At 43.1% G+C, this 18,668-nt stretch overlaps 2 protein-coding genes across 5 annotated transcripts in view; one reads left to right on the top strand and one right to left on the bottom strand.

Annotated features, from left to right (window-relative positions):
* The window catches only part of MTMR10 (myotubularin related protein 10), a 44,920-nt gene extending 29,443 nt beyond the window's left edge, over window positions 1–15,477 (top strand). For both annotated transcript variants that reach the window (XM_059912296.1, XM_059912297.1), the window contains 9 exons: window positions 51–138; window positions 220–308; window positions 2,704–2,834; window positions 3,961–4,030; window positions 4,636–4,706; window positions 8,417–8,586; window positions 9,708–9,878; window positions 11,118–11,300; window positions 12,393–15,477. In XM_059912296.1, the coding sequence (XP_059768279.1) occupies window positions 51–138; window positions 220–308; window positions 2,704–2,834; window positions 3,961–4,030; window positions 4,636–4,706; window positions 8,417–8,586; window positions 9,708–9,878; window positions 11,118–11,300; window positions 12,393–12,989 (1,570 nt within the window). In that variant the 3' untranslated portion in view covers window positions 12,990–15,477. The remainder of the gene's footprint in view (window positions 1–50; window positions 139–219; window positions 309–2,703; window positions 2,835–3,960; window positions 4,031–4,635; window positions 4,707–8,416; window positions 8,587–9,707; window positions 9,879–11,117; window positions 11,301–12,392) is intronic.
* Window positions 15,478–16,840: 1,363 nt separating this feature from the next.
* FAN1 (FANCD2 and FANCI associated nuclease 1) overlaps window positions 16,841–18,668 on the bottom strand; it is a 29,427-nt gene continuing 27,599 nt past the window's right edge. For 2 of the 3 annotated variants that reach the window (XM_059912293.1, XM_059912292.1), the window contains exon 14: window positions 16,841–17,085. In XM_059912293.1, the coding sequence (XP_059768276.1) occupies window positions 16,948–17,085 (138 nt within the window). In that variant the 3' untranslated portion in view covers window positions 16,841–16,947. The remainder of the gene's footprint in view (window positions 17,086–18,668) is intronic. The other variant, XM_059912294.1, reaches the window with a different exon arrangement.

Genomic DNA, 18,668 nt, shown 5'->3' with positions numbered 1-18,668 from the left:
CCTGCCTGAAGCACAGGCTCTTACATTACGATTCGTGTTTTCCTCTCCAGCCTTCCAGAGTACTTTGTAGTGCCAAGTTCTTTAGCAGACCAAGATCTAAAGATCTTCTCCCATTCTTTTGTTGGAAGAAGGATGCCAGTAAGTGATATCTGTTGGATTTCATTAATACTATTGTCCATGTTTCCACCCAGTTAAGTAAAGACTGTGCTTCTCTCCTAGTTCTGGTGCTGGAGCCACTCGAATGGCAGTGCTCTTGTGCGCACGGCCCTCATAAAAGACGTGCTGCAGCAGAGGAAGATCGACCAGAGGTGAGCGGGAGACAATCCTTGGTACTTGGGCATCTTTCGTTGTCATAGAGAAGTACAGTAACCTCCTGACTAGCTAAAGATAGCTGGGAAGCACCATGTGTTCCATACAAGAATTACCACTCTGGAGAGAATTAAATATATTAAAATTAACATTTAAGTTATATTAAATGTAATTTAATACTTTGGCTTATAAGACACTTGAAGATCTTACGTTGCTGACACTTTAATGTTGCTTCTAATGAACTTTCAAAGTGCAGTGATTTCCAGTTGAGACACTTAAGGACAAATCAGATTTTTCTTGTAGTTCGATGTGTCCTAGGTCTGCCAAGTCACGATAACTAAAAGTGGTGTAATTGGCTACCATGAGCAAGTTTGCCGTCATCTGCCGAGGTCCCCAGTGACCTCCGTGTCGGTGAAGCAGGAGGCCTTTCTCAGGCGTCCTCACGCAGTGGGCACCGCTGTTGGCCAGGCTCTCCCCGGGCCCCGGCTTCTGCCCCCCTCCACCTCCTGAAGCTCCTCGTCCCCACTGCACTCCATGCCCCTGCCACCCCGTCCTCCTGTCTCCAGACACGACTTAGAGCTTGTCTCAGGCCACCTCCCCTTCCCATTCCGTATTCCCTTCTGAAAGAAGTTCACCCGCGTCAGTGGCTTTAGTGACTGTCAGATTTATATCTCCAACCGAAGTTGACACTTTCCACGTGGAGGTCTCAAAGGCCCTTTAAATTCATGTTCAAAACCAAACTCAAGTATATGGGCACCACGCGCCCCCTGCCCCACCCCACCCCCAGCCTGCTCTCGGGAACTGAGGAGTCATCCTGATGCCTGTCTTTCACTTCCCTTCACGTCCAGTCCGTCGTCAGATTCTGTCCTTCACTTTTCAGAAACCTTACCCCTCTCCTTCCACCCCAGCTCCACCTCTGCCAGTGTGTTGGAGGGGCCTCGTCCTTCCTCCCATGTCTCATCCAGGACCACGCCCTGTCCCTTCTGGGCTCCGGCCGCCCTGGGGTTTTGCTGGTCTTTAGTATCTCCTGACTTTTGGCTGTGCTGCCCCCTCCTCCTGGGCCGCCTTCTTCACGCTGGTCCATGAGCACTCCGCACACGCACACCCACACACACACACACACACACACCCCACCACACACACACACACACACACACACACACACACACACACACCCATCACTCGGTACTCACTCGTTTTCTGCACCTGCATTCAGACGTCACTTCCTTAAGATAAGCCTTCCCCTGTCTCCCAAATTAGATCTGGCCTCAAGTTACACATTCGCTATATCGCTCTAATTTTCTTCTTAACACTTATTTCAGTTCCTCATTGTACATGTGTGTTACAGTTTGATTACTGCCTGTCCTTACGAGACCATGCGGTGACAGAACTGTGTCTGTTTTGCACACCATTGTTCAGCTATATTCAGCACCCAGGAAATACCTGCAATTGAATATTTATTCAATACTTGTCCAATAAATGAGGAACAAAGGAAAAGATCTTAGAAAGCAGGTTCAGAGAGCCTCAGAAATTGTGTATCACAGTCTGTTATTGGGACAGCCAGGTCGTCCGTTTTTTCCACAGTGCCATAACTGACAGCCACATTTGCTGAAGCAAGTAACTATCAAGTGACCCTCAAATGACCTTTCAGTTTTCTGGAGAGGGTGACTGCAGTCCCATAGGTTTGTATTCTCTCGTGGATTTAAATTTCACTTTAACAACGTTAGTGATTAATGTCCATTCTGTCCTACCTTGTCCTGCCTTGTGGACATGTCGCAGATTAAGTGCTCCGTCAGGAGTGTAGCTGTGAAAGGCAAGGCTACAACACTGTTAACTAGAAAACCTTAGAACCAGTGGCAGTTTTAATTATTTAACTTATTAAGCGAAGAATTACTTTAATTCCCTTTGTTTTTTCAGCTATTCTGTTCTTCGTAACTAGGACAGATTGTCTTTGTCGTCCAACCTCATCTCCACCCTTTTTCCCTCAGACACGTCATCATCGCCCCACTGGCCCTCGCTATGTTTGTCCAACAGCCAGGCTTCTGTTCTACCACAGGACCTTTGCACTAGCAGCTCCTCTGCCTGGAACACTGTCCCCCGTCTTTGCATAGCTCCTGGCCATTAGGGCTTCAGCTCCGGTATCATCGTCACGGAGGAGCGTTTTCTCACCATGTGACTCGAGCTAGCCTGCATCCACTCCGTTCCATCACCCTCGGCGTTCACCACGGCCTGTCATCTCTCCTCTACCCCCCCTCCCCCCACCGAGAGCACAGACTGCATGTCCCTCTCTCTGTCCCCAGCCCTCAGAGCAGTGCCTGGGCTCACAGCAAGCACTCAAAAAATGTGTGTTGAATACATGAATGAGTACTGACTCAAGGATTTTGTCTTTATTAGGATTTGTAATGCCATAACTAAAAGTCATCCACAGAGAAGTGATGTCTACAAATCAGATTTGGATAAGACCTTGCCCAATATCCAAGAAATACAGGCGGCTTTTGTAAAACTTAAGCAACTGTGTGTTAATGGTAACTTCATTTCTATTTTACATATATGTAAATAATGAATGGGTGATTATATGAGGCATTGTATGAGGCATGTCAGGAAAAGTGACATTACTTAAAAATTTAGAAATAGGTATATATTTAAGTAGAGGCTCGTTGAAATATTTGTACAAATTATTATTTTATGAGAATGTCAGAAGCTCTTAGAAAATGAAGTTTAAGCTGCTTTCAGTTTTGAAGGAGAAGTGTACCAATTAAATCACTTTCAGATCATGAAAGGTCTGGTAGGATGCTTCTGTAAAAGTGTCTGCTCAGTAGAACAGCCTACTACCTCACAGACAAACTTATGAAGACCTTAACATATTCAGTTATATTTTGAGATACGTGACTTGACATGAATTTCAAACAAAGCCATGTTATAATCTGTGCAGCCTCAGAGTTCCCATATGTCTGTTAGAGCAAATGCTTCTGGGGTGCTTTCGATGTACCCTGGAGGGATGACTCACTTGAAAGCACCTTTGGTGTGAAGTGTGCACAGAGAGAGCCCCTTGTCACGGGGCGGCAGGACTGGCGCCGGCCTGGAAGGAGAGCTGGGAGGGGGTGTGCTTAAGAAACACAGTGACTGTGTCTTTCAGCCGTCCCGTGAGCAGCATGTGGCTGAAGCGTGAGGCGAGGGGCACCTCGAGACAGGCCAGGACAGGCCCCGCCAGGAAGCTGCCCCATTTCCTGCAGGGGTCAGCCACCAAGGCCATGAGAACCGGGCGCTGGCAGCAGGGAGGGAGGGAGGGAGGGGCAGGCCTGCGGTGAGGAAGCTGAGGAGGGGGCCGGGGTCTGTAGCGCTTGCTTAGGGGGTGGAGGCGGGCAGACTCTCCAAGATTTCCCTGGGAGAGCCACAGGGGAGGAGATGGAGGCCTGGGGAACGCTTTGTTTTGTTTCTTACAGAATTGTGACGTGCCTTCTTAAATGTTTTTATGACTAAATGCAAATGCATGACTTTCTTAAAGCCAGCTTTTAAATGTTAAAAACTGATGTATCACCTAGCTCTCAATTTGATCATGAAAAGTAAGCTTAAGAAGCCAAAAGTGTTATATGCCTATATATATGTGAGTGTGTGTGTATAATTACATATGTATAATTATATTAATTATAGAACCATTTGAAGAAACTGAAGAGAAATGGCTGTCTTCACTGGAAAATACACGGTGGTTAGAATATGTAAGGTTTGTACAACTGCTTTCCTTTTTTCTTAACTTATTATTCTGAAATAATTATCGAGTCACAGGAGGTGCAAAAATATTACAGGACCATGCACTCCTCACCAGCTCCCCCAGTGGTAACGGCTCACATAACTAGACTATGGTTATCAAACCGGGAAACCGACAGTAGTACAAACTACAGTTCTTATCCAGTCTCCCCAGTTTACACGTGCTCTCATGTGTGTTTCTGTGCAGTTTTAACATGTGCAGATTTACGTGACCACCAGCACAGTCAGGATGCAGAGCTGCTCCGTCACCAAGGCTCCCACCCCCAGCCCCAGCATCTCCATCCCCATCCCCTGGGAACCACTGATCTCTTCCCCGTCTCTGTAGTTCGGTGATGTCAAGAATGTCATGTAAATCAACAAAGGTTAATGAATTTCCCTGATATAAAAATCAAACTGTACTCTGTTGATGAATCGTATAAATACTGAAGAAATTCCAAACGGTTATAGAGAATATAAACACGTATCGTGAAAGATCAGATTTGCTTGACTTCACGTACTTTAAAAAATATATTCGTAGTGGAAATTTGGTCTTTAACAGTATTTTTCTGTTTCTCTTTCCAGGGCATTCCTTAAACATTCAGCAGAACTTGTGTATATGCTGGAAAGCAAGCGTCTGTCTGTAGTCTTACAAGGTAATTCATTACTGACAACACTGGTCCCCCGGCCAGCCATCTTGACTGGGGATCCACACCCAAGTAATTACATGCATCTTAGCCATCTCCTACTTACTGCATGCCACCAGATAGATACACTACAGATCCCGCACATTATTAAACAGTGGCACAAAGACCTCAGACAGAAGAACAGAAAGGAGTCAAGACTTTCTGCCCTGTGTTAAATCTGCCTTCCTGTATTATGGCAAGGGTGGGTCACAGCCCTCATTGGATTCAGACAGAGTATTAATCTCGGCAGAGCATCCTTTCTCTCTAATCTTGCTATCTTTCTGATTCATACAAATTTTAGCTGAAATGCCTCTGGCTCATGCTAGATTGTGACTTTAAAGAAACAGTTTGGTATCAAGAAATGGACTGAACTGAGTAGCCAGCAATGTGAATTTTGTCTAGTGTTTGGTAGGAATAGATGTCAATAAAAAAAAAATCTTTCAGTTAAGCAAAGAATAATTGTATATTAAATAACTTTACAGCTAATAGCATTTTTAAGCTTACGGATAAAGTTTAATAAACCACAAGCTACCTGATTTTATAATATATTCATGCATAGTTCATGAATATGCTGTGCTACTGAAGCTTACAGAAGTATTTTTACCAACTGTCAAATTCAACTGACTTTAACAAAGTAAAGTGACAAGACAAGCCTTAGGGGGAAAAGAAGAAGAGTAAGTCACTGTTTCCAGTAATCCTTAGCTCATGCCGGCAGCGCGTATGTAATTCACAGACACATGGAGAGCCAGCCATTGAGAACCCGCACCTCTCGCAGCCAGTGGTGTTCTCATCCTGTTCCGGAACCCTACTTAGCACGCTTCTTCATGCATTTGTTGCCATGTAAAATGCCTCAGAAGAGATACTGAGCCTGCATTTTACTAACACTTTATTTTAGAATGTGTTTTCTTAACAGTTTATTGAGGTATAGTGTACATACTATAAAATGCACCTGTTCTGAATGTGCAATTCAATAATTTTTAGTAAACAGAGTCCAGTTTTAGAAATTTTCTCTCACCCCGAAAAGATTCCTTGTGTCCCAACCCCAGGCAACCACTAATCTGCTTTCTGTCTCTCTAGATTTGCTTTTTCTGGATGTTTCATATAAATGGAATCATGTAGTATGTGGTCTTTTGTCTCTGGCTTCTTTCATCTCACGTACATGTTTTTGAAGTTCGTTCACGTAGCATGTCTCAGCAGTTTGCTCCTTTTTATTTCTGAGTAGTGTACCATTGTTGTAAATACCACATTTTATTTATCCATTTACTTGTTGGTGGACATTTGGATTGCTTCCACTTTCTGGCTGTTATGAATTATGCTGCTTTTAACATTCACATAAAAGTCTTTGTGGGGACATATGTTTTTCTTTATTTTGGGTAGATACCTAGAAGTAGAATTGTTGAGTTTATGGTACATTTATGTTCAGCTTTGTAAGAAACTGCCACAGTGTGTTCTAAAGTGACCATACCCGATTCCCCTTCCCCTCAGCAGTGTGTGAGGGTTTGTTTCTGCACTTCATCGTCTGCTGTTAGGAATGTAGTCATTCTAGTAAGTGTGAAGTGGGAGTTCATTGCAATTTTTATGTGCATTTCCCTAATGCATATCATGTGCTGATTGGCCGTTCATATATTGACTTTGGTGAAATACCAAATCTTTTGTCTATTCTTCAGTTAGGTTGTTTTATCATTGAGTTCAAAGAATTCTTTACAATTCTAGATACAGGTTCTTTGTATCTTTATAAGATTTGCAAATATTTTCTCCTAGTCTGTGGTTTGTCTTTTCACTTTCTTGATGACTTTTGAAGCACAAATTTTGAAATTTTGATGAAGTCTAATTTATCCATTTTTTTCTTTTATGAATCACATCTTTGGTGTTATATGTAAGAACTGTTTGCCTAATTCAAGGTTATGAAGACTTTCTCCCATGTTTTATTCTGTAAGCATTTTATAGTTTTAGCTCTTACATTTAGGCCTGTGATTCACTTTGAATGAATTTTTGTGTATGATGTGAGGTAAACGTCTATATTCATTTTTTTTGCATGTGTGTTTATTGAATTGTCCCAGCACCATTTATTGACAAGACTGTTCTTTCTCTATTGACATGCCTTGGCAAAGGTCTGCTGACTGGCTCTTTATTTTTGGACTCTCAGTTTTATTCCATTGATCTTTGTCTGTCCGTACGCCAGTACCACATTATCTTGAGTGCTGTAGCTTTAGAGTATGTTTTGAAATTAGGACATGTAAGTCCTCCAACTTTGTTTTCAAATTGTTTTGGTTATTCTAGGTCCTTTGCATTTCTGTATAACTTCTAGGATCAGCAAAAAATCCTATTGGGATTTTGATAGGAATATGTTGAACCTGTAGATTGGGGAGAATGCCATCTTAACAATATTCAATCTGCCAATCCATGAAATGAATGTCTCTCCATTTATTTGGGTTTTCTTTCATGTCATGTCAGCAGTGTTTTATAAGTTTTTAGTGTACAACTCTGGCACTTATTTTGTTAAATCTCCCTGTAAATATTTTATTTTTGATGCTATTGTGAATACAGTTGTTTTCTTAATTTCATTTTCAAGTTTTTTGTGTACTCGTTGTGATTGTGTATAGAATTCCTGCAACCTTACTAAACTCATTCATTAGTTCTAGTAGTCCTTTGTGGATTCCTTAGGGGTTTTTTTACGTACATACATGTGTTGTCTGCAGACACAGTTATTGCTTTTTCCTCTCCATTCTGGATGCCTTTGATTTCTTTTTTCTGCCTAACTTCCCTGTGTAAGCTTCCAGGACAATGTGCAGTAGAAGTGACAAGAGCAAACGTCCTTGTCTTGTTGCCCATCTTAGGAGGAAAGCATCCAGGCTTTCACTAATAAGAATGATGTTAGTTGTAGGTTTTTGTAGATTCCTCTTATTGGGTTGATATTCCCTTCCATTCCTAGTTTGCTAAGAGTTTTTATCCAGAATGAATGTTGGATTTTCATCACACAGATGCTTTTTATTCATCTAATGAAATGATTGTGTTATTTTTGTCCTTTATTTTTTTATTACGGTGTGTTACTTTGTCAGATGTTAAACCAACGTTTCATTCTTAGGATAAATTCTTGCATTTCTGAGATAATTTGGCTTGCTTATACTTTGTTGATGTCTTTTACATCTAATCATAAGGGATATTATTTGATAGTTTTCTTCTGATTTCTTTGACTGGCTTTGATATCAGAGAATTACTGGCCTCATTAAAAAGGAAGCTACAAAAGATGGGAGGGAAATATTTGCCACCATTTTGGATGATGGTGGACAATTCCATTTCTCTCATTCACCTCTGAGTCACCATATGAAGCTGTCAGTAGAAAGATTGCATGATATTTAATATCCTTGGCACAGAAATAGAATGGACTCTGGAAAGATTTCTACCACAAATCATGTAAATGTAAAAAGTGTGAGGGATATGCTTCTAATTATCTGGAAAACATTCATAGATAAAAGGCCATCTCCTCATTAAACATTACTTTAGTTGATCTAAAAGTTTGTAATATTTTAGAGTGGCTGGGCCTGAATGAAATTTCGTAACATGGGTGATTTTGAAGGCCGCCCAGGCACAGAACACTGAAGTATATACTTTGCCTTTCCTTCCTTTCTCTCTTAGCATTTTTCTACGTACTAATCATTTTCTTTCCATCTTATTGACAGAGGAGGAGGGAAGAGACTTGAGCTGTATTGTAGCTTCTCTTGTTCAAGTGATGCTGGATCCCTATTTTAGGACAATCACTGGATTTCAGAGTCTGATACAGAAAGAGTGGGTCATGGCAGGATATCCATTCCTGGACAGATGCAGCCACTTAAAGAGATCAGAGAAAGAGGTAACAAAACCTTCATGCCTATTATCAGTCCTTCAGTGTGCACAGGATAAAACCTTTCGTTACATGAAGAGATGCTCCATCCGTAAAGAGATGAGGAGACTTTTTAAATATTGCCTTCAGTACATCTTAGCTTCTTGGGCCAAGACTGACTCATGGATTAGAGTCCAAGTTGAGGTACTTATGAAGATTCTCATAACTATGTAGATAAAAGTCTTAAAAAATTGCCTGTTGAATTTCTCTAAGTTGAAAACTGCTTGAAGAAACGCTGCATTAACTCTTCTGCAAGCAGACAACAAGCATGTTAGATATTTTGAAAAATCAGGTTTGGAATATCATAGTTTCTTAAAATGGGGCACGTACGTTAAGAATGGCAAGTTGAGGGGGCATCTTTGTAAGAGCTGCGGGGTTGGTGGCTGCCTGGGGTCCTAGTGGAGCTGTGACAGGCCCTGCAGGTGTCTTGTGGTCAGGGTGGCTCCCGAGAGCACACTTTGACTCGTGCTGTCTCGTGTAAAACAGTCTCTGTCATCTGAGGAAACCTCAACAGTGAATGCTTCACTTCTGAAACGCTAGGACTCGGGGAAGCACTGGGCAGGATGCAGTAGCTGTCACAGTAGCTGTCGTAAGCTGCTGTACTTGGGGGTGTACCACGTGACCCCGAGGCCACGCCAGCTGTTTTCTGAAGCTCCAGGAAGGTTTCCGGATGCTGAGTCTGCAGGGTCCACCAAAGAGTTGTTTCTTGGTCTTGGGGTTTTTTTGGTTTTTTGTTTTGTTTTAAATGTTCTAAAGAATTGTTTCCAGGATCAGCTGGAACACGTGAAACACGTATTTCACTGTCCCCCATTCACGTGGCCACGCCCTGCCCGTCTGTCGACTTTGCCACTTCAGCTTGGTGGACTTGGCGGGCAGAGGAGGGCTGTGATGCGTCTCAGGCCAGCCTGGTTCTTAGGTTAGACACGGCCGTCTAATGTGCTCACGTACCCTTCGCTCAGCTTCAGAGCCAAGTGCTGAGGCCTCGCTGTTTTCTTATTAATCTCTTTCTTCATATCAGCAAGAGGTTTGGAAATAGATGTAGACACTGAAGGGCAGCGTTGAGTAATCCCGTTTCAACGTGTGTCCACCAGGCTCCCGTGTTCCTGCTGTTCCTGGACGCCACGTGGCAGCTGCAGGAGCAGTGCCCGGCGGCTTTCGAGTTCTCCGAGACCTACCTGGCGGTGCTGCACGACAGCACCCGTGTGGCCCTGTTCGGCACCTTCCTCTTCAACTCCCCGCACCAGCGCGTGCAGCAGAGCACGGTGAGTGGCGCCCGCCGTGGCCGGCGCGAACTGCTTTATTGAGATAGCGTAGAAGTACAGTTAGCTGTGTGTTTAAACTGTCTTAGCTACCATTTTAAGCGGTAATTTCTGAAGGAATTATTTAAAGTTGGTTAAAAATCCAGGAACTTGAACTTGTATCATTTTTATCAGTGAGCGTTTTATGTATTTCTCTCTGATGTTTATTGTTCATAATAAGCCAATTGAAAGATGTAAATCATTTTAAGTGCCGTAAATGTCGTGCTTTTGTATTTATATTTTCACATTTGGGCTGTCTGAATGGGTAATGGATAAGATCCTGTTTGAGGACATTTGTTTCCTAGGTCAGTAGAATATAAGTTGTACAAAGCAAATTATTTTTCTTCAGGAGTCCCGTGGAGAAGGATTTGAGAGAGGAAACGTAGGCGTGACGCGACTGCGGTTCTCTCTGGGCGCTGCTTACTGGATGTGCTCAGACCCTCATGCCGCGTGGCAGTCACTTTTACGTTAGGACCATTGGTTTCTAGTCCCAATTCCTTGACTGAGAGGAAGAACCATGAGTAAGGAGGGTCTCAAGCCAAACTTGAAACTATCTATAGCTTCTGGTTGCCCCTGGTGGAACCTTCCGGAACCACAAGTTGTGTCTCACCCACATCTGGAGCAATGGGTATAGCCAACAAATGCTGCAGTGACCACTGAGAGAGACAGAAAGGACAGCTCTTGTGGGCCTTCAGGAAGACTTTGTAGGAAGGGGGGCTGCCCTCACAGTGAGCTGTGGGATCCTCAGGCCCGGGTCTGGGAAGGTGGTGAGCCTGGATTCCTCATCCATGAAACTGCTCCATCAAATCAGCAGTAGAGCAGACATTCTGTGAGCTGAAGCATCATGCAGAGCATCCTGAAGGAATGCGTTGTTCAGGATTGGGGGTGTGGATGTATAAGGAGATGGATTTATTCAGGCCATGGCACCAGGGAGAACTCCATTCACGAGTCATGCTCACCAACACACTCATTGCCCAGGGGCCCAGCTCCCCTCTCGGCGCAGGGCTCTGCGCGCTCCTCCGTGCGAGGCGCCAGCAATGTCTGTTCTCGGGAAGCGGAGCATGCGGCTCCAGTGGGATTGGAGTCGCTCTCGTTCAGAAAAGTTCGTTTGTATGATGATGAATGACCGTCAGAAATGAATTTACTATGAGAAAATCTTAGTTTGGCATCTTTTCACAAATGTTCAAATATTTTATTCTGCAGGAATTTGCTATAAGCAAAAATATCCAACTGGGTGATGAAAAGGGTTTAAAATTCCCCTCAGTTTGGGACTGGTCTCTTCAGTTTACAGCAAAGGATCGCACCCTTTTCCACAACCCCTTTTACATTGGAAAGAGCACGCCTTGTGTACAAAACGGTTCTGTGAAGTCTTTTAAACGGACAAAGGTAAATTACAGAAATGCACTAACAGTAAAAACCTTGTATTTGCTCACACATAACCAAAAACATCTTTTTCAGAACAGAGTATTAAAAGTCCAGTCACTTCCCATGACAGCATTGCCAGTGCAGGTTTGGAGGGGTCATTCACTTTCTCACTCAGATGACCCCGCCCCGACTTTTCGTCTTGCTGTCTGAGGCCCACACAGCCCTGGTCGTCATCTCAAGAGTCAGCAGTTGCAGCCCTGCACCCAGGGCCCTACTCCTGAAGCCCGTCCACTCAGCCTGTTCTAGAATCAGCAGGTCTAGCTTTTTTCTGACCAGAAATCTTAGAAATTCACACTTCAGCAAATTATAGGCAGACCTCGTTTTACTGCACTTGCTTTATTGCACTTTGCAGATACTGCATTTTTTACAAATCGAAGGTTTGTGCAAACCCTGTGTTGAGTTCGTCTGTCGGTGCCATATTTCCAGCAGTGTTTGCTCACTTTGTGTCTCTGTGCCACATTTTGGTAATTCTCACAATATTTCAAGTTTTTTCATTATTATTGTATTAGTGATGGTGATCTGTGATCAGTGATCTTTGACATTGCTATTGAAAAAAGATTACAACTCGCTGAGGGCTCAGATGATGGTTCGCATTTTTTAGCAACAAAGTGCTTAAATTAAGGTATGTATATAGTTTTTTTTAGACATAATGCTATTGCACACTTAATAGATTACAGTATATTGGAAACGTAATTTACGTATGCACTGGGAAACCAAAAAATTCATGTGTCTTGCTTTATTGCGATACACGCTTTACTCCGGTGTCTGGAACCGAACCCACTGTATCTCTGAGGTCTGCCTATAATGGATAGAATATATCTCCCCCCACCCCCATGCAGGCTACAGCCTAGGCAGAGTCAAGGCCTAAAAGTGTTAAGCTCCAGTGGAGGAGGATTGGAATAAGTATTACCAGGGAAGGAACAAAATATTCTTTAAGGTTGAAATTCTACCAGTTTTTCCTAATTTCGAGTTTATATTTACCATTATACTTCTACTGTCTTTCTAAAAAGGGAAGCTCCAGGAAAATAATGCTAAAATCTCTCTTCTGTACAGAAAAGCTACAGCTCCACACTAAGAGGAATGCCAGCTTCCTTAAAGAATGGAATCATCAGTGACCAAGAGTTACTTCCCAGGAGAAATTCATTAATATTAAAAGTAAAGCCAGACCCCCCCGAGCAGAGCGACAGCCAGGACAGGGGTGCGGAGCAGTACTTCCGAGAGTGGTTCTCCAAGCCGGCCGACCTGCACGGGGTGATTCTGCCGCTTCTCTCCGGAATGCACATCAAACTGTGGAAACTCTGCTACTTCCGCTGGGTCCCCGAGGCCCAGATCCAGCGCGGGGGCTTCATCACGGCCTTCCACAAGGTCTCCCTGCTGGCGGACGAGGTGGACGTGCTGAGCAGGGCGCTGCGGCAGCCCCAGGGCAGCCCCCCGGAAGCCCCCTGCCCCGAGCTGGTCCAGAGCAGGCTGTACTTCCGCGCTGGTGGCCCGCACGACGCCCCGGGGACACCGGACTTCCTCTCCTCCTCGTTCCCCTTTTCCCCAGTGGGCAATCTGTGCAGACGGAGCATTTCAGGGACACCGCTAGGCAAGTTTTTAAGTGGGGCCAAAATATGGTTATCTACTGAGACACTAGCAAATGAAGACTGAGGCGGAGTGGCTTTCTGAACGTTCTGAGGGCGCGAGAGACCTTCTCCTCTGAAGTAAAACTGCTGGCCGAGGCGTTTGAAGCTCTAATCGTTCTATACGTAAGAATAACAGTTGAAATTTGCACTAATACTTTAAAACATGTTGAATTATGCTTCCTTCACAATATTTTTAAAAGATAGGTATAACTTTTGTTATTTATGTCCTCTTTCTATCATTCTAGGTCTGGCTCATTTTTAGATCATTTGCAGGCAGACATCCCCAGGATCTTATTACTGTGATCAAACTAATCAGGTTTTGTCTGCGACATTTATCTTGTCTACATCCATTTTTCCAGCCACCTCCTAAAGGTTCCCTGATCCTCAGTTGGATTAGCAGCCCAGAGAAGCAGACATCAGGAGAGTTAAGAAATTAGTGTTTAGTATATTTTCACGAAGCATCCAGTAAACCCCCAGTGGGCGTTAGTAGGTATTTGTGTATTTTTCTGGTCACTTTCTATTATCTCTAGTTGAGCTCACCTGAGAGTTGTGTGTTCTCACACTGTAATTTATTTTAGATCACTTTGGGACCGTAGATCACTGTGTTTTAAAATCATGAGTTTCCTTAGGACTAACTTTAAAATGATATGCACTGCTGACTTTAAAAGCATTTGCTATATAGATAATTAAATTTAGAAGTGCCTTTGACATTAATATTAAGATATGAAGAACACAGAGTAAAACAGAATTTGTTTTTTAAATTAGGGTGTCAAAGTCCCACTGCACATTGGAAAGAGGCTGGTCACACTCAGCATCATACCGACAGCCAGGAGTCCCCAGAGGCACACACCCCTCTGAAAGTCACCGAACACAGCGGGTCTGAAGCAGGGTCCGGGTCGGTGCGGCAGCATCACTGACACCCACCCTCAAAGTAGAGGCCCCGTCAGAGTCCAGTGGGGAGCACTCCCGGGGGCACTTTCCCTTGGAAATCAGTGATGAGGTCTTGAGTCAGGTCACCTGAGTGCTTAGTGCTTAGGAAGGGAGGACAGGAGAGTAACAACGGACTTCTCTCAAAATACTGCCACTGTAACAAATGGTGAGAGCGCCCGCCCCACCCAACCTGTGACAGGTGTTCCGAGGCGCAGACAGAGGTGTGCTCTCGTCTCAAATATCCGTTTTCAGGTTGTGTCACAAGAGCCGAGCCAAAGCTGTGGGCCAGAGCTGGAGCTTACTGTGGCCATGCTGGTCACAGCCTCCCCGACACCCCTCAATTCTGTGTAAAAGATGGATGTCTTCAATGTGGCTGTTATTTAGAGTTTCTTAAACTGCCATCTTAAGCTTTTTAAAAAACGTTTATAGTAAAGTATCTAGTTAGCTTATGTCCTTTTCTAAAACAAGTTTTTTCAAAACAGTGTGTTTTACCTTTATATGTAACAAATAGATGTTTCTATTTGAATTATTTGCCTTTTAAAAATGGTTGGATAATGTCTCTGGACTTACAGGGACAGAAGTTCCTATGCAGTCTTAGCAAACCCATCGTGTGGATAAACCCAGTGTTTTGCCAACTTGTCTAGAAAGTAAGGGCTTTCTTAGTTTATATAAATAGCACTGTTGCCATTAAACGTTTTAAAGTCCTTGATTGGAAACCAGCTCCGGTCCCCTGAAAACCCCACAGCATATCCTGCCACTGGAAGTGTAATAATTCTTCTTCCTTTTTCATTAGGCTGCTTTTTTTATTATTACAAATCGTTCTGAATTTGTTACTGTTTTCTTGGATTGAGCATTTACTTCTTTATAGCTTTCTTCTTCCCTCTCACATTTATTTCAACCCTTTTAGTAATTTTTTTTGGTTAACTTGCAAGTTTAAAAATGATTAGGTACTATTAATACTGTTTTAAAATAGAAAATTTGCATATTTTTGTACGATAATCAAATGTAGTAAAATATAGTTTTTTGTTTTATTTTTGCTGAACAGTTGTTATATAATGATTATTGTGCCACGGTTTATCGTGCATAATATGAAAAACAACTATTACAGCCTTGAGTCCTGGCCCCTGCAGAGCTGCCTGGCACGCTGCTGGCACAGAGGACGTGTGGGGACAGAGTCCGAATGTGGTTCTGGACGCGGACACAGAGCCTGTGCTGACAGAGGGCCACACAGGCGTCAGGCAGCTCCGGACTCACTAGGATCGGACTTAAAGGTGTACCATGTCTTACTGTTGTGATGGAAACCAATTTTAAAACCAAAAATTTCTAACTTTATTTAAGAAAGTATATTAATCTGTGCTAACAGAGGGTGAAAACTATTCAACGTGTCCTTCAACAAAATCTGCTTGCTGTAGTAGTAACCTCAAGCAGTTAAAACTTGATTTTGAGAGAAAATGAAAACCTTTGTGCCTAAAATTGACTATGACTTGGGTTAAAGTAGGATGTGCAGGAAGGTGAGAGACCCTGCTTTTCAGCAGTGGTGAATGTGAAGGAAGTGTTGACCGCTAATAAAATTTTCACAGGAATCGTTGCCTTCGTTGTCAATATGAATCCCCTGCGAGAACACAAGAGCATCAAGAAGCGAGGGTGTTTTCTTCAGCTGTGCTTGTGTGTCGTCCACGCGACGCTCTGTCTGCTGTAAAGCAAGGCAGAGATCGGTAACATTTCTAACCTCAGTTCACAACTGGCTGTTGTCATGGCCATGTGGGTTCATGGACCAGGCTCTAACTCGTCCTTCCATTATTTAACAAATTAAAAAGCTGGGGAGTACCATTTCCTTAAGAAGGTCTTGGAACTAGTCTCTGGGAGCAGGAGCCTGGCCCGGCATGCCTGGGCCTACCGTTCTGATAAACCCCTTCCTGCGTCCACCTTCCCCAGCCCAAGGCTCTTCCAACAGTGACGGGCAGCCCTGTACCTGCACACCTTGGAGATACTGCAGGTGGGTTCCAGAGCCCCACAATAAAGCGAGTATCTATCTATCTCGATAAGGCAAGTCATGTGAATTTGCTGGCTTTCCAGTGCATATAAAAGTTATATTTCCACTATACTGTAGTCTTTTAAGTGTGCAGTAGCATTATGTCTAAAAAAAAGTGTTCTTACCTTGAAGTATTTTAAAATACTGTCCTGCTAAAATATACTAACCATCATCTGAGCCTTCAGCAAGTCATACCATAACAAATATAATGATGATGAAGAAGTTTAAAATATGGTGAGAATTACCCAAATGTGACCCATTATGGACCTGAAGTGAGCAAATACTGCTAGAAAAATGGTGCTGATAAGACTCGCTCGACACAGGGCTGCCCCAGACCTTCGATTTATACAAACGCAGTATCTGCAAAGCACAATAAAATGAGACCTGTATGCATACAGGAAATTGCCTCTTGTCATTAGGGATGTTCCCAAGGAGAAGGACGAAAAAGGACAACTGCCTTTGATAACGAATGTCCCTCCCTTTGGTGACACAGACCCGAGAGCAAGCACTGACAGAAATAATAAGGAAGTTAATGAGAATTTGTTTCTTAATTCCTAAAGAAATCAGAGTTTCATCTGTTTATGCCCTTCTTGGATAATCATAAAACAAGAATTTTAGCAGCCAGATGTGTAAGGGCAGTATAGAAAAACATAGATAAATTAAGGAATCTCCATTTCCAATATACTTTTTAGAGAGAAACATTGTGTATGCTCCTTTTATAAAAGACCCAAAGCTGTGAATCATCTCCTTTTGGGGGGTTTTCTAGCTTTCCTATAAGTCAGATGCATCTAGCTCCTGAAACGGCCACCAAGGTTTTGACCTTTTTAAAAGTTCATTACCTGCTGTGTGGAATCAGTGAGTGTACTGAAGCCAATACCGAGGTTTGTGATACACAGACACTGTACAGTGATAAGTCCTTACACTGCCAGGTTTATTACGATAACAACAAAATCAAAATTAAATAAGATGTAGTGACACTTGACGCTTCTGACGCTCTCAGATGCTCCCAGGCCCATAGCTCTCAGTTGGGGCCCCTGCTCTTGGCTCCGACCGCAGCCACATGGCAGACCTCCACGTCCGCCCCCAGCCGGTGCAGCTCATCCAGCCAGATCATCTGCTTTTGCGAAAGACGGTCACTGGGGCCCTTCACTTCCACCAGCTGGGAGACAGAGGGGTCATTCAGGTAAGCTACGGTAGTTTCCACTGACAACTATTTAGATGGCTTATCCTCTATGCTGCTGTACTTACATATGTATAGCAACTAAACATACACATATGAAATTCAGTGAGAAAGTTGCCTTTTCTGTAGAAACCAGACAGTTCACAGAGAATTAGGAAATCTATTCGTAATACAGCAGTTGAAAAATAGTTTTAAAGCACACACTGCACTGTTACTCTCCTGCTTAACACCCCTCAATCACTTTTTGTCAGGTCTGCAATTAAACCCAAACTTCTTGCCGTGACCTACAAAACTGTGTGATCTGGCACCTGCCAACCACACCAAAGGCTTCCTCTCAGTTCCCAAGACAGACAACATCTGCCCAACCAAAGGGCAGACATTCATCACACTTGCTGTTCCCGCCGCCTACGACATGTCTCCCTGTTCTTCACGTGCCTGACGTCTTCTTCGGTGCTCAGCTGAAATTCATCTCTAAGAAGGGTCCTTCGTATGCACTTCTTCATGGTGTTTATCACAAGATAAAACTGCTCATTACACATCAGCTCCATGAAAGCGTAACTGTGTCAGTTTTGTCCACTGCAGATCACCAAAATTCAAAACACGGCAATGAAAACTATCCAAAACGAAGTACAGAAAAGAATTTTTTAATGAAGAGAGCATTTCAGCAACCTAAGAGTAGTTTAATTAGAGTCCCCAAAGGGAAGAAGACAGAGAAAAATATTTGAAGAAATAATGGCCAAAAATTTTTCAGATTTGATGGAAACTAAACCCAAAGATCCAAGAAGCTCAGTGAACCCCAAGCACAGAACCATAAAGAACATGACACTAAGAAACATCATAACTAAATTGCATAATCAGTGAAAAAATGAATCTCTTCAAAGCAGCCAGAATTTTTAAAAGCCAGAGGGGAAAGACTGATTTCTCGTTGAAAACTACAGGCTAGACAACAGTGGACCAATATTTTAAGGTACTGAAAAAAAACTGTCAACAGAATTCTTTGCCCAGAAAAAAATATCTTTCAAAAACAAAGACTTAAAGTCTTAAAATATCAATATATGAAACCTAAATAATTCATTACTAGCAGACCTCCATTTCAAGAAATGTTAAAGGAAGTTCTTCAGTCAAGGAGAGAATGATAGTACACGGAAATCTGGATCTATATAAAGGAATGACAAACATTAGAATTTGTATCTACATGAGTAAATATAAAGACTCAGTCAACTGTAGAAAGCAAAAATAATGTGCCACAGGGTTTATAACATGTCGAGGTATAATGTATGAACACAGCACAAAGGCTGGGAGAGGAGATACAAAAATATACTGTTGTTATGTGCATGATAAATGAAGATCCCATGTGCCACGGAGCAACTAAGCCCGTGCGCCACAACTACTGAGCCTGCGCTCTAGAGCGTGCGAGCCACAACTACTGAGCCCAAGTGCTGCAACTACTGAGCCCGAGTGCTGCAACTACTGAGCCCGAGTGCTGCAACTACTGAAGCCCTCACACCTACAGCCCATGCTCCACAACAAGAGAAGCTACCGCAATAAGAAGCCTGCACACT

Source organism: Balaenoptera ricei, chromosome 2, assembly GCF_028023285.1.
Source record: "Balaenoptera ricei isolate mBalRic1 chromosome 2, mBalRic1.hap2, whole genome shotgun sequence".
NCBI classification, from domain to species: domain Eukaryota; kingdom Metazoa; phylum Chordata; class Mammalia; order Artiodactyla; family Balaenopteridae; genus Balaenoptera; species Balaenoptera ricei.
The sequence above is the reverse complement of the archived record's forward strand: the minus strand, read 5'-3'. Positions and strand labels throughout refer to the sequence as shown.